At 36.7% G+C, this 15,321-nt stretch overlaps 1 protein-coding gene and 1 long non-coding RNA gene across 7 annotated transcripts in view; one reads left to right on the top strand and one right to left on the bottom strand.

The window, feature by feature from the left end:
* Nucleotides 1–7,768, top strand: part of Cdk4 (Cyclin-dependent kinase 4) — a 48,627-nt gene extending 40,859 nt beyond the window's left edge. For all 6 annotated transcript variants that reach the window (XM_073990209.1, XM_073990213.1, XM_073990214.1 and 3 more), the window contains exons 4-7: nucleotides 1,761–1,896; nucleotides 1,967–2,295; nucleotides 3,048–3,183; nucleotides 6,534–7,768. In XM_073990209.1, coding sequence (XP_073846310.1) covers nucleotides 1,761–1,896; nucleotides 1,967–2,295; nucleotides 3,048–3,183; nucleotides 6,534–6,617 — 685 coding nt within the window. In that variant the 3' untranslated portion in view covers nucleotides 6,618–7,768. The remainder of the gene's footprint in view (nucleotides 1–1,760; nucleotides 1,897–1,966; nucleotides 2,296–3,047; nucleotides 3,184–6,533) is intronic.
* A 4,560-nt stretch (nucleotides 7,769–12,328) lies between these two features.
* Nucleotides 12,329–15,213, bottom strand: LOC141387416 (uncharacterized). The gene is made up of 2 exons (XR_012408561.1): nucleotides 14,935–15,213; nucleotides 12,329–14,869 (listed from the first exon to the last, which is right to left on the bottom strand). It is a non-coding gene; the product is annotated as an uncharacterized lncRNA (long non-coding RNA).
* Nucleotides 15,214–15,321: the final 108 nt, after the last annotated feature.

Raw genomic sequence — 15,321 nt, 5'->3', positions numbered from 1 at the left:
AACGGTGTGTCTACTTAAATAAGAATGCGAGATCGCGGATGTGCATTTCTATCGCCTGGGAGTGACTGCTTCGGGTAATGGGCGATAAAAAATGCTTGCTGGGCAGCAACAAGTAAATGAATGTCTATCTGTCTGCTTACTGCTTAGTGCAAATCATATGAAAACAATCAGCTGTTTTTGTTCTTGTCTAGATTGGTTTATGTATTGGTTGGTAATTTATAATATTTGCTCCTCCAACACTTGTTGCCCCTTCTTGTGACGCTTCGTCGCCTATAAAACAAAACAATTGATTGGCCACATACACATAACAAGACGAATATTGTTTATTCTTGCACACTCTCCCTCACACAGCACACAATGTCATGCCAAGAGATTCATTGTGTTGTTTACTTTTTTATTTTTCCCCACCCATCGTAAAAATGAAGGCCATGGAAACAATTTCTCTCTGAGCGAAACCAAGTTTGCCCCTTTATGTCATTCTCTTAATATATTTTAAAGCATACTCTCTTGGTCGTTGTTCTCTGGATCTTTGTTTTCTCTGATCATTAATATTTGAGTATTTATTTTGTTTGCACTCAATCAACGTGTCTCTTTAATATGTAGTGTTGCAATTTGACACATTGGCAAAAATGGCGCTAGCCAAAAAACTGAGATTTGGCAACATTTTTTTCGTTTGGTATTTGTTGAATTAAAATTTATTATTGGTCTGTTCCTTTACTTCTGAAAATGGTAAAACCGGCAAAAGTAGTAAAAGTTGAAAACTGCTCCCATATGAATTGTATTGTGTCTGAAGTAAAGGAACGCTTTTCGAGTAAAAAGTTGTAAAACTTGAAGATTCTTGAACGTAAAGGAACAGGGCTTATTTCAATGAATTTGATAAACATATCAAACAGCAACTCGTATGGGATAAATTGCACTTTGGGACCTCCCTTGCCAATATGTTTGAGAGGTTTATTAGAAGCATTTCTTAGGACCCTGTTTTTCAACTGTATACATTTGTTGTTGCTGAAGTCCAAACTTCCCGGAGATATAGGCCAAAGTTACGTAGATACTTCTGATTTTATATCATTATTTTGAATGGCATCCAAGATAAAGTGTTATCATTTTAAAAATTTTGAAGTTCTGATAAAAACCATATCTTTCTCAGGGGTAGTAAAAGGAGAATCCGGTGTTGGAACATGTCCATAGGTGAATGTCATAAAATCCCGCCCAAGGCCAACATCTTAAAACAGTAGATCGGATATCCCGTGTTGGCCTCAATCTATAGGTGAAAGTCGTAAATATCCGACCAAAGTCCCAGAACTCACATAATGTCCTGCCATTTAAAGAAATGCGTTTTAACTTTGAAGACCCGTATCTTGGGAAGTATGGATTTCCGCAACGAAGCATATATTTCGTTGTAACGAGGGTCTTAATGGTAATGATAATAATCATGTCAAAAGTATCCCCAAGTAGGCCAACGAATCAGTTCGTAATGGCTACTAATTAATAGCACGATACTCTTTATTTTTTTACCGTCTATCTAAACCCACTTTTTCCGTCCATAATAGATCCATTATGGACATAACAACTTCAGGATGCAAGTTTCTGTTTAGATTGGATACAGAGAACCAAATAACTAAAATTGTAGTCCAATTAAGGCTCATTCATTCCTTGTGGACCAAAAACGCATATATTCCCATTTTCTCCCATCTCTGGGTCACGCTTCGCATACCTCAACCAACTACACTTACACTAAATTTCTTATATTCTCTTTTCAGGCTCTTTGAAGTATGTCAGTTTCTTGAACGCGAAGGTCAACTAATGGTTCTGCTGGTATTTGAACATTTGGAACAAGATCTTTCCGATTTAATAGAACGTTTACCTAAATCTGGTATGCCACCCACAACAATACAGGTAAATAAACAATTTGATTATTACAAAATTGGAGAATTTGTCATTCACATCTGTTTTTTTTTCCTTTCAGCGCCTTTCCCGCGAACTTTTAACCGGTGTTGATTTCCTCCATTCACATCGCATCATCCATCGTGATTTAAAACCACAAAATCTTCTAATTTCCTCACAGGGACATTTGAAAATTGCCGATTTTGGTTTAGCAAAAACTTATGATTTTGAAATGAAATTAACATCTGTTGTTGTTACACTGTGGTATCGCGCCCCCGAAGTTCTATTGGCCCAAACATATAACAGCTCCGTTGATATATGGAGTTCTGCATGCATTATAGCGGAAATGTTTTCACGTAAAGCTCTATTCCCAGGCACATCAGAAGCAAATCAATTGGATCGGATATTTGAGTGAGTAAAAATAACCAAATGAGGTGGGAAGCTCTATAAAAAGTATATATTTTTCCTCCATAGAAGGACATTCAAGGCATATGCCCGATTATCTATATTCTATAGGAAGTACGTAAACTATTGGAAACGCATAGGAATGGTTTACGTCCAGGTCAGGCAATTAGGCGCCCGTGTGCGCTCATTTAACGTTGCTCTCTCCACACACACAATTCAACCCATTGAAAAAGCATGCCCTCACACAAGGAAGCCCCGTAAAGTATGCAATAGAAAAGTATGGTGCCTGACCCTGGTTTACGTACTTCTTATAGAAGATATATAATCGTACATGTACCTTGAATGTCCTTCCATGGAGTAAGCAGATATTCTATTTATGGAGCTTTCATTTATGGGACGCAGTGATACAATGTTGTTGTTGTATAGGTTTAATGCTATGTTGGTTGCCAGGTCAACCCGGTAAAAAAAGAACCCGCTGTCGTTTCTAATGGTCCAAAGTCTGTAACATTTGAAGGAGTACAGACATTTTGATACAATTTTTTGATCTTAGTTTCATAATGTTTACTATTGAATCACTATGCGAAGGGTATAGCCCATTTATCTTTTTCTTAATATATTTTACTTACTAAAATGTCTTTATACGAAACGTTTGTTCCATAAGCTGAACCAAGAGTAGATTTCCAAACTCATCGTTTATTTGCTTTTTCTCTCCAATTTTGAATAACATGGTTTGAGATATCATTTTTTTATATTTTCAGATTAACTGGTCGCCCAACCGCACAACAGTGGCCCAGAACCATTTCATTATCCCGAGAACATTTTCCCGCGCGGCATCCTAAACAACCAAGGGATTTGTGTCCAAACCTGTGTGAATATGCAAATGATCTGCTGGCAGTAAGTATTTCTTAAATATTATCACAAAAACGATTACCTTCTGGCAGCCGCTAGATTAAAGTTGACTTAATATCCTTTGAAACCGACACTTTCATAATTTTTAAGATTGCTAATCGCTTAGGGAACTGTTTATCTCCGGTTATGCCCGATTCGCTAAAAACAACATCAGAAACAATATCAACCCTGCAGCTGGTATAATACCCGAGGTTAGATTTAACTTCCAGCAGAGGCTGCAGAAATCGCCTTGGATCGAGATGATCTCCGCTGTACCAACCCAGGTGATCCAAGAACCATAGAACGGACGCTCGAGATCAATAGGTTGGTAGACGATCATAAAAGAAACAAATGGCAAGAACACCAGTAGTGCGATTCTCTATCTGGTTTTTTGAGTTACCGACAAACGCAAAATTATGAATGAAAAGTTCACAGCGATTGACAACACTGTTGCTATCGGTAGAACTTTACGACTACTTTTTAATGGTCGTTAACTTACAGAATAATATCGTTAATTACCGAAATTATAAGAATTTTAATTTTACCGATTATTGTCGGTAACTCCAAAAATGCATCCGTTTTGCAATTTAATTGCAATGGACTCCCCGGTAAGATCGAGGAAATTGTGGATTTTATAAGTAGGAAGAATATCAAGGTCGCGGTGGTCTAGGAAACCAAGCTCAACAGCAACTGCAACTTACAGCGTTGTGATGGTTATAACGTACTGAGGAAGGATCGCAGCAGAAGTGGAGTTGGGGGATTAGCGTTCCTATTGCACCAGTCTGTACAATACAGAACTGTCTCGCTAGAGCATGGCACTAATGACCCGTACATTGTTTAACATACACATGCCGGTGATAAATAGTTGCTGTACTCCAGGTTATAGGCCAAACATTAGCACGCTTTTGGGAGGTCAGAAGGTGTCTCAATCAATAGACTGTCCGATTTCATCATCACTGAACGACGCACTTTCATCAATCATGGGAAAGCTAATTGGGCTAGTTTTAGAAAGTTCACTAATCAACGTTGCAGAGATCTACCGAACCCTTCTGATGTTCGGGTAGCAGAAAGAACGTTCCCAGGCATCATCACTGCTGCAGCCGCTCGCCATATACCTGCTGGTATATAATAAGTGGTTAAGTGACTCTCGAGCACTAGAAAGAAGACGGGAAAAGGAAGATAGGACCTCGGTCACGTTTGGCGACGTTACGCTGAATGATCCGAAGAGGTCCGCAGGTTATTTTAATTGACAGTTGTTCAAGCACAGGACGAATAGAAGAGTACTACTAATGTTTCAGATGCCATCAGGAACGCTAAATAATCCATAGCCTTGGGCCCTGATGGATTCTCCGTGGTAATGCTAAAACAGCTGGATGATCCGGGAGTCGTGTATCTCACCAATGTTCTCAACCTGTCGCTAGCCACCCAAATGGTTCCCGAAGTCTGGAAAATGGGCAGTGTGGTCATGCTATTATTATCAACCAGAGTATGCCTATGCCGTGCGATAGAAGAGTGTTGACGGTGGTGGATGCTATTTAAGGACTTCGAGCAGACAACCCTTGATGAATGGTTAGTTTATCTTGGTTAGGTTAGGTCAAACCCCATAGAGAGTTCCCCAAGGTGAGGTGATATCTTCAGAACTCGTTAATCTCTACCTCTCCTGTACTCCGCCCCCTCCAGACGGCATTGTGCTCGAAAAGTATGCGGACGATTTTACTATATTGGTTAGGTTAGGTCCAACCCCGTAGAGAGTTCTCCAAGGTGAGGTGATATCTTCGGAACTCGTTAATCTCTACCTCTCCTGTATTCCGCCCCCTCCAGACGGCATTGTGATCGAAAAGTATGCGACCGATTTTACTATCTTGGTGTCAGGTACCTTCCCTGATGTCATTTTGAAGGCTGAACTCCTATTTGACCAATATTACCACCTTTTTCGGAGCGAGGAATATGCAAATATCCGCCACTAAATCTACGGCCACTCTGTTCACTACATGGTCGACACAGGTGAGAAATGAGTTGAATGTCATATGTTGATTCTAGCAGAATTCCGACCACTAACTATTCCATTATTCTTGGGGTCACATTCGACAGTATATTCACGTCGTCCGCACATGCCACAGCTATCAGTGACAAGCTGAGATATAGGAACAAGTTCCTAATGATCCTAGCCATCAGCCACATATAACGTCATAGGTCGGTCTGTGGTAAGCTATGCGGTGCCGTTTTGCTGCAACGCAATGAAAAAATATTCAAACCTGTCAAAATGCCGCCCTGAAAACTGCAACATGGTGTCTCATCATGTCTTCTGTGGACCATTTACATGAGGGGCCAAAGATTCTTTCAGTACAGCAATACAATGACATCCTTTCGTTGCCATCCTAATTACATGTCAAGAGGGATCATCATGATGTAGAAAGAGAAAACCCACGTAACAAGAGAGAACTCCTAGATCAACAAGCCTATCAAACAGATTTAAATAGCATTCACACGGATAGTTAGTTCTAGCTCAACTACGCAGACACATTCCTAGAACTGGGAATAGACCCAGAGCCAGATTAAGCAGAAAAATGAAATTACAAACATATAATGCTGTTACAAGAACAATCATTTGGAGGAAACTTTAACATCGGGCAACACCCCTTGAGTACCTCCCTGACAAAAATTACAAACATTCGCTTAAGTGTTGTTAAAGGGCTTTTCGAGGATTCCTTTGAATGTAGTCCTTGTGATTCTGATTACAACGGCAAGTCCCTCAAAAAATCCCACTGTGACCAACTAAAATAACTGGTTGGCACGATAACTATCGAAATGATGCCCAAAATTATATCCAATTCCAAGATGGACTATGTTGGTACATTCCTGCAGGTACCTCATCCGCAAAATTACAATAGGCTGACTTCCGAAACGTCAGTTGCTTTGTTATCATGAAACTAGGCGTTCTTCAATCAAGTTCCCCACTACTGCAATTTCATAAAATTGCTCTAGTATAGAACTTGATTTAAGAACCCCTAATTTCATGAGATTTGTTGCATGACAACATAGCAACTGACGTTTCGAAAATAATAGTACGTTTTGACTATGGTGGATTTAGCAAATCCAGTCGATTTAAGTTCTCACTTTCATGCAGTATATGTCAAATAAATCGAGATAATGCACTTAAACATGTTATACGTGTATAGTCTAACTGGCGTTTAAGGCACACTGTTGCACTTTAATCCAGTTTCCACTTTTCGGATCGTGCGGCTGAGAGTATATCTCTGTCGGCAAACCTGACTGATGCTTTCTAATTTGTTTTCCATGTATATATTTTGTTTTCTTTATAATAATTTATTTTTCCGCTTTTTTTCTAATTTCAGCAAATGCTGTCGTATGATTTACGTTTACGACCCTCAGCATTGGCCTGTCTAGAGCATGAATATTTCCAGCAGGAGCCTCTGTAAAATGTATTTATTCATTATTTTTGTTTATCTTTTTTCCCCCTTATTTGTTTATCTTATGATTTTGTTTTAATTAAGTTCAAATATTATTTAATAATCTAGTTTTAGAATTATGCTGCCTTAGAGAGTAGAAAATGAATGAATGTGGTACACAATGTAAGCGAAACACTACCATCTAACAATACAATTCCTTAATGCATTTCAAATTTTGTTATATGTAACAAAAACTAAAAATAAAACAAAAAGTGTTCATTTTTTAAAAAATACTATATAATTTCTTTATGTATGTACGTATTTATGTAATTTGTTTTTGTGTAATGTTTAGCTGATAATATTAAGATCAACAAGTTATTGTTGATAGTCAAAGTCTTGTGGAAATTATTTGGTTAAATCATATTTACCAAGAAAAAAAAGAAATAAATAGCAAAATATTTTTGTCTAATGTAACAATATTTTTTAGTTAAATTTGGAAAAGTTTTGTATAAATAAAAACACGTATTTTAGGAAAGAGTGCTTAAAAACAAGGACATTCTATGTGCCTGACTCCAATGATAACTTTGACTATCGGCAATGGAATAATAATTTGGTTAACAAAGACCCTTTTCCCACATTTAGTGGAAGTTTTCATAAAATATTTTCTTTATGGTTTGATTAACAAAACCTCCGGTTTCCAATATTTAATGGAAATTTTCATAAAAGCTTTTCTTTACAGCAACAAATATCTGGATATGCAGAAACCACATAGTTTTCTTCATAATAGTACCTAAATATTTATTTATATACAATTAATTAGAAATGTAACTCTTAATATTTATGTATAATTTACTATGTAACAATTGTATTGTCCTAACCTATGTATGTATATGTATATTTATTGGATAATTTGTTTATAAGTCGTCACCCCTCATTATAGATGTAAAGCAAAAATATATACCCAGCATTTATTTGTTTTAAGTTTTCATATAAAAAAGAAAACAATACAGAAAATACATATATTTTATATATACATGCATATTTCTTCATACTTATGTGTGTTACACATACTCATAAAAGGCATTTGTTTACTTATATAAGTTCAATATCATTTAAATGCATTTAATTATTAAATAAGTTTATAAGTAACTAAATAAAATAAAGAGCATTTATAAAGCCCACATTGTTTAAAATTGTGAAATCTTTAATGGATATGGTAAAGAAAAACAAATAAAATAAAACAATTTTTTATTTAATTACACCATATTTGAGGCGCTCAGCGACAAAAGGGCATATCACCATTAATTGAAACAGAATGAAGAGCGAAGAGTAGACTTCTAAGCACGTTGGGTCGTTGGGCTACTACAGCTGGCATACCCTTTTTTCCAATTTAAGAATTAATGACTCACGTATTTCCGTCCGGAATCTCGTAAAGCGCTCTTTCAAGGCAACTAAATTGGAAACTGCCTTGAGGTCATAAGTATGTAGACTTAGTCTACGTATTTTCCAAAAAACGATATTTCAGAAATTTCGCGATTGCTGCGTTTAGTAAATTTATAAAAACTTTAATTAAAAGGTCGGCTTTATAGCAATTGGAGCTGCGAAGAAATCGTATATTTAGGAATAAATCCTTGATATTTAAAACACGTGGGATGCCAAGCGAAAACTTAATACCGCCATTTTGTCAATTTGTTTTAAGCCCTTCGGCGTGAATTCTATAGTATTTTATGTCTGTGCTTTGAGCCGTCCGAACACAAACTCTGGCATACCCTTTTATGGAGACTTATAACGTAAAGTAACATATAATGGCCTACTATACAGCCATGCATCTACAAAATGTCACTGTTGTGTCACTATGGTTTTTGTTGTAATAATTGAACCATGGTCGGTATTTGATCTGTCCATAGACTGAGTTGTGGTGGCTTATAAATTTACACTCCTATTTCGGGTGTTGTTGCCAGGAGCTTATGTTACAGACTATTTTGTAGCATTAGCACTAACATCGCCGTAACCCAGCAAAATTAAATAGTAGTGGTTCCAAATGAAATAAAGATTTCACTGGTTCTTTTGCAAGAGTTCGAATGGAATCGTGAAAGATTCCATCTTTTTCATTGACATATCATGAGTGCAATTAAAGTGGTGAAAGATCCGATCTTTGTCAAAATATTGTCATGAGTTCAAATAAATTGATAAGTACCCATACACGTAATAAATGATCAAATAATCATGTACCCGATTGTTTACTTTCAAAAGTTATTTTTTAAAAAAAGTCAGATGAAAGTGATCGATATTGGCAAAATTGACTTTTTTAGTTAAAAAGACTATTGTAAATTGTTATAAAAAAGAATAAAAAATAATTTAAAAAAATTAAGTTTCAGTGTTTTATTTAGAAATGCACTTAAAACTAAAAAATAATTTGTCGCTTAGCCTCAATATATATATTCTTTCTCATGATAGAATCTCTCAAATAAAACGCTTGCATTTAAATTATGAATGGTGGCAAAATTAAACGGCAAGCGTTTTATTTGAGAGATTCTATCATGAGAAAGAATATATATATTGAGGCTAAGCGACAAATTATTTTTTAGTTTTAAGTGCATTTCTAAATAAAACACTGAAACTTAATTTTTTTAAATTATTTTTTATTTTAAACCTTTTAGTAAATACATTTTTTGAACACTGAGATCCCCAAATGCCGAATTACAGTCCATTTGAGCAGAAAATGTAGATTAAAATGCTTGAAATTGGGTGGTACAGTTATATGGATGCTATATTAAACCTTGACCTACGTCCACAATTTTTAGTGGGGAAATTCCTGGAATATTGAGAACTCCAAATGCCAAGTTACAGCAAATTCGGGCTAAAAATGAAGACAAAATCCTCAAAATACCAGAAGTCGGGTGGTACCGTCATATGGAGGCTATAGGAAAAATGGACCCATATTGGTTTTGGTTTCATATTCATGTATTGTCATCTAAATCTGAAAAGTGTGCAAAGTTTTAGTTCGATTGGTCAACTGCAACCGTGCTAAAAATCAGTTACCAGATTTTAAAACGGGGTCAAGTTAGACACCGTAAAAACACTGTAAGAATGGAACAATATTAGTTTTGATTTCATATTCATGTATTGTCATCCAAATCTGAAAAGTGTGCAAAGTTTAAGTACGATTGGTCACCTGCAACTGCGTGAAAAACGAGTTACCAGATTTGAAAAGCAAAATACCGGAAATCGGGTGGTACCGTTATATGGGGGCTATAGGAAACAATAGACCCATATTTGTTTTGGTTTCATATTCATGTATTGTCATCTAAATCTGAAAAGTGTGCAAAGTTTTAGTTCGATTGGTCAACTGCAACCGTGTTAAAAATCAGTTACCAGATTTGAAAAGGGGGTCAAGTTAGACACCGTAAAAACACTGTAAGAATGGACCAATATTAGTTTTGATTTCATATTCATGTATTGTCATCCAAATCTAAAAAGTGTGCAAATTTTAAGTTCGATTGGTAAACTGCAACTATGTGAAAAATGAGTTACCAGATTTGAAAAGCAAATTAGGTAAAACACTGTAAAACAGTGTAAAAATGGACCAATATTGGTTTTGATTTCATATTCGTGTATTGTCATCCAAATCTGAGAAGTGTGCAAAGTTTTAGTTCGATTGGGAAACTGCAACCGTGTTTAAAATGAGTTACCAGATTTGAACTAAACACACACCAAGGCAAGTTAAATAAAACACTGTAATAATAATAAAAACACTGTAATAAAAAAAATATATTTTGTGTTTGGAAACCTGTTTTGTTTTGTGGATATTAATTAAAGAGAAGTATGAAAGAGAACCGGTCTTTAAACCACGAGCTGTACCAGCCGACCGTAACCCATATTGTAAAACCTATCGAGCTGCAACGATTTCATTGGGTGGGTCAACAGGATGGATAATTATGAAAATTGCTTAAAAAATAAAGAAAAACAAGTAAAAAAGTATCAGTCGACTTTGCCGACAGAGATATACCCTCAGCCTTTTTTTATCACAAAAGCCTACGAAAAACATAATATCGCTGTAAACAGGGCTACTAAGAAAACATTCGGTAAAAATGTCCAAACGATCCTGAAACAGACCCTTAACCACACAAAAATGTTGAAATGTTTGTGTGGGTGGTACCACAAGGATTGGACAAATAGGGCCAAAACTTTAACATAAACTAAGTTTCGACAATATTTAGAGATCCAAAGCTTGGACCAAATCGGTTGATACGTCTATAAGAAATCGCAGAGACCATTTTAGCGAATATTTTCGAACTTTTGCGGGGGAGGTACCGAAAGGAGTGGACCTATAAGCACCACCTTCGAATTTCAACTAATATTCGAAGAAATATTACAATATCCAAGTGTAGACGAACGCAGTATTCGGTTCGAGCTCTCCAGCCGCTACATATGGTGACATAGGGGTTTTTTACAACTTTCGGGCTGTTTTCTCAAGAAGTATGTACTTGCCCGTGCAGAAACTTTTACTGTCGTAATTGAGGCAGCGAATGCAAGTTGCTTCAACAAAAATCAAAGTGATTCGAGAGCAGGTCTTAAAGTGAATTTATCCAAAATTTTGTGTGGGAGGTACCCGAAGGAGTGGGCAAATATAGTCCATATTCGAACCTGATCTATATATTGTAGAAATTTCACGATGTGCAAAGTATGGACCAAATCGGTTACTCCCATCAAGAGTTATCGTGCGCACAATTTTTCCGAACATTTTTGAACTTTTGTGGGGGAAATACCTAAAGGAGTGGACCGATATGGCTAATCTTCGTGCTTAAACTAAGTTTGCACCGAAGGAGTGGACCGATTGAGTCCATATTGAAACCTTATCTAAGTCTGGTACAAATTTTAACGATGGACAAAGTATGGACTAAATCGGTTACTCCCTTCAAGAGTTATCGTGCGCACAAATTTTCCGAACATTTTCGTACTTTTGTGGCGGACGTACCGGAGGGAGTCGGTCCACTCCCTACCGGAGGGAGTCGGTCCACTCCCTACCGGAGGGAGTCGGTCCACTCCCTCCGGTAGCCCATCTTCGAACTTAAACTAAGTTTGGGTAAAATATTACGAAAACCAAAATTTAAACCGAATCGGTTTATCCGTTCGAGAGTTATGGTGCGCTCCAGCCAGACAGAAAGACAGACGGACGGACATTGCTCAATCGACTTCAAATTTTCTAAAACACATTTCGTCCAAACATACTTGGGGTCTAAAACCATTATTTCGATGAGGCACATTTTGCCCGTATGAAAGTGAATATACCCTCGTTAGCATAAATGCTGAGGGTATAATAACATCTGTAGTGGGATTCTGTAACTCATTTTTGCTGTTATCGATAATTGTCGGTAAAATTAAAATGCTTATAATTTCGATAATTTGTTATGTGTGCGACCTCGGTTTTCGATTAGGCTGTCCTCCCGACCATAGAGACTCCCAGGGCTAGGGTACTCAACCCGCCAATCGAACCCAACACACTAACATTGAATTGAGGGTGTATTCTATTGCCTAATTTCACTATATTTCAACAACACAGCAAAGGGAAACGTCATACAGGGATCTTGGTGAAAGGATCCCGTACTTGCCCACCCTTCCTGGATCCAGTACCTCCATAACTTACTTTTCTCTGGACCCCCGTGCACCACACATTTGTCTCACACACTTACTTCATTGCAAATTCCCCCCAGGTTACAAAAATCAACACAACATATTAATTATGATCACACGAACATTAAAACATGTTAATTTATTGAATTATAATTAATTATTTATACGGATGAATCCCTTAAAACTTGACAACTTATACAATTATAAAAATGACAATAATTGAAATTCAAGAATAATACCTGGGTTCACTTACTAACATTAATGGCTTCAATCGTCAGTGGACAACAGCATTAATCTATTTACCTTGTCTTTTCGCGCTCAATGTCGCGCCCTTTTGACCTTTACTCAACCACCTAAAAGAGCTCTCTTAACTGGGTATTTTACCGCCAAAACCTGTGGGCACCAAAAACCAAATTAACAAGGACACTAGATAATCCTATTGAAAACACTTAGCCTTTTGTCAAAAACTCCGGGTATTTTTCCCTTACAATGTGACAATTTACTTGCAAAGCTAGGCAAATTTATATAGATAGAGAAAAAATGTAATTTATATAAAAACTATATCGAATTTTATGATTTTAGGACTCTCTGATTAACTAAGTTCCTCTTCACTTTCTTTTCAGATCTCAGTAGCCTCTACTGCGTGTTAACTTCTTTTGCAGACGTTACGTTGAAACTTAACCAAATGCTCAAAATAAGGCACATACAAAAATGCATACAAAACACATAAAGACAACACAACGGTAAGACACCTTTTACCTGGTATTTTACGTTCAAACAATTGATTGGCTTCCCAGCAAAATTAAATGGAAGTGATTCCATGTGAAATCATGATTTCACTGGTTCTTTTGCATCAGTGCGAAAGGAGTCGTGAAAGATCCCATCTTTTTCATCGAATTTTCATGAGTGCAATTGAAGTCGTGAAAGGTCCGATCTTTTTCATCGAATTTTCATGAGTGCAATCGAAGTCATGAAAGATCCGATCTTTTTCATCGAATTTTCATGAGTGCAATTGAAGTCGTGAAAGATCCGATCTTTGTCACAATATTATCATGAGTTCAAATAAATTGCTAAGTAACCGCACAATAAATTATCAAATACTCATATACCCGAATAATTGTGTACTTGCAAAAGTAATTGTTAAAATGAAAATAAAAGTCAGATGAAAGTGGTCGATAGTGGCAAAATTTATATATTTTAATTAAAAATACAATGTAAATTGATATAAAACAAAAGAAAAATATATTTTGTATTTTGAAACCTGTTTCGTTTTGTGGATATTAAAAAGAAGTATGAAAAAGACCCGGTCTATAAACCACGAGCTTCCCCAGCCGACCAACACCGATATAGTAAAACATATCGAGCTGCAATTATTGAGTTGGTTGGGCCATGTTAACAGGATGGATAAAGATGCCACCGGCATATGAATACGAGCCATTTGACGTTATGCGACCCGAGGGAACAAAACTCCAATGGAAAGATCACGATATCACAAGCATGGCATGCAAAGTGAGAGAAGCAAAGTAGGAGATCGGTAAAATAAGTATAAAAGAGACCATAACGTGGTAACTATTACAGGATAAGCTTTTTCTTTTGAAATAAAATAACAGAATTCAAATTTATACTAGATTTCCCAAACGATGAGCTTGGTTCAGAGATTGACACATAATTTATCGAATATTGGAAAAACGGAACCCCCAAGTTGAAAGAAGTATCTTGCAGCCATCGGAAGAGATAAATATGATATTGCAGATTAATATAATATATAATTTTGAAAATTACATACAAAATAAAGAAAAATAACATCTGGCGATACAAATCATCTGCGCATTGTATTCTTATTAATTCAACAAATTACATAATTGTATTGCGAATTTTATTTCTGATTGGCAAAAATCCGGATCCAAAGCATTGGTGCAAGAAGCCATGACGATGAACTGGTGCAAGAAGCCATGACAATGAACTGGTGCAAGAAGCCATGACAATGAACCGGTGCAAGATGCTATGACAATGAACTGGTGCAAGATGCCGTGACAATGAACTGGTGCAAAATGCCATGACAATGAACTGGTGCAAAATGTCATGACAATGAACTGGTGCAAAATGTCATGACAATGAACTGGTGCAAAATGCCATGACAATGAACAGGTGAAATCAGGTGTCACTCCCTTGTAAATTTCATCGGTGATTCACCTAAATTTGCACCTATGACAAGTCACTTGCACCTATGATTCAACTCATGATCTGTCATCGAACATTTTGCTGGGTTATTATCTTGTTTCTTACAGATCACACCATACGTGTTTAACAGGCGAAATTTTAAACGCCACAATTATCATAAAGATGGGTGTCTTGAATTAAGAGCAACAGCAGCGGTTTGGGATGAAACGGAGACGTACCAGATTATGGATGATGACCAGCCCAGTCCGGCTCTATAACCAGTAATGTATTTGACCTCACGTCCAAGGAAAGTAGCCGTTTCATCCACCAAATTATTTCCACAACTACAGGAATTCTTGTACCAGCACCGCCGCTTTATCTTCTGCCAATCGCACACCGAGGAAAAGTTGACTTCTTGCCGTTGTGTATAACAAATACGTCCAGCCTGCAGTCACTTCTTGGACAACCAATATACAGCCGGAAAATATCTATTAAACACAGACATATACCAATTTACCATATTTGTCACTACATCACCACTACTTCTACTCACAATAGTTCACAATAAAAGTAACGAACTCAAGATTATAACTTTTTTTTTTTTAACTGCTCTCTGGGCTTTAAAATCACCACGGTAACGTCTTTAACCAAACTATGGGTTTTCCTTGGCGCACGGCCTTATATAGCCCTCCACTCAGCAAATCCCGCCAGATGCTAATTTTCCATGAAACACCATTTTTCTTGACCATTTTCTATTTTCTTCTTTTGTTGTAATTATCCGTCAATTTTCCATCTATTCACTCGGAGTTGATGACTCCCTATTGTGACTGTATTATCAGCTGGTAACCAATTCAATATTAATATGTAACGACAACTCAACTAGCTGTCCAACATTCAAATATTATACCCCAATACGGAGAATTTTGCTCTCAAACTCATG

This window comes from Musca autumnalis, unplaced genomic scaffold (assembly GCF_047663935.1).
Source record: "Musca autumnalis isolate F117 unplaced genomic scaffold, ASM4766393v1 scaffold_5, whole genome shotgun sequence".
Taxonomy (NCBI): Eukaryota; Metazoa; Arthropoda; class Insecta; order Diptera; family Muscidae; genus Musca; species Musca autumnalis.
The sequence above is the reverse complement of the archived record's forward strand: the minus strand, read 5'-3'. Positions and strand labels throughout refer to the sequence as shown.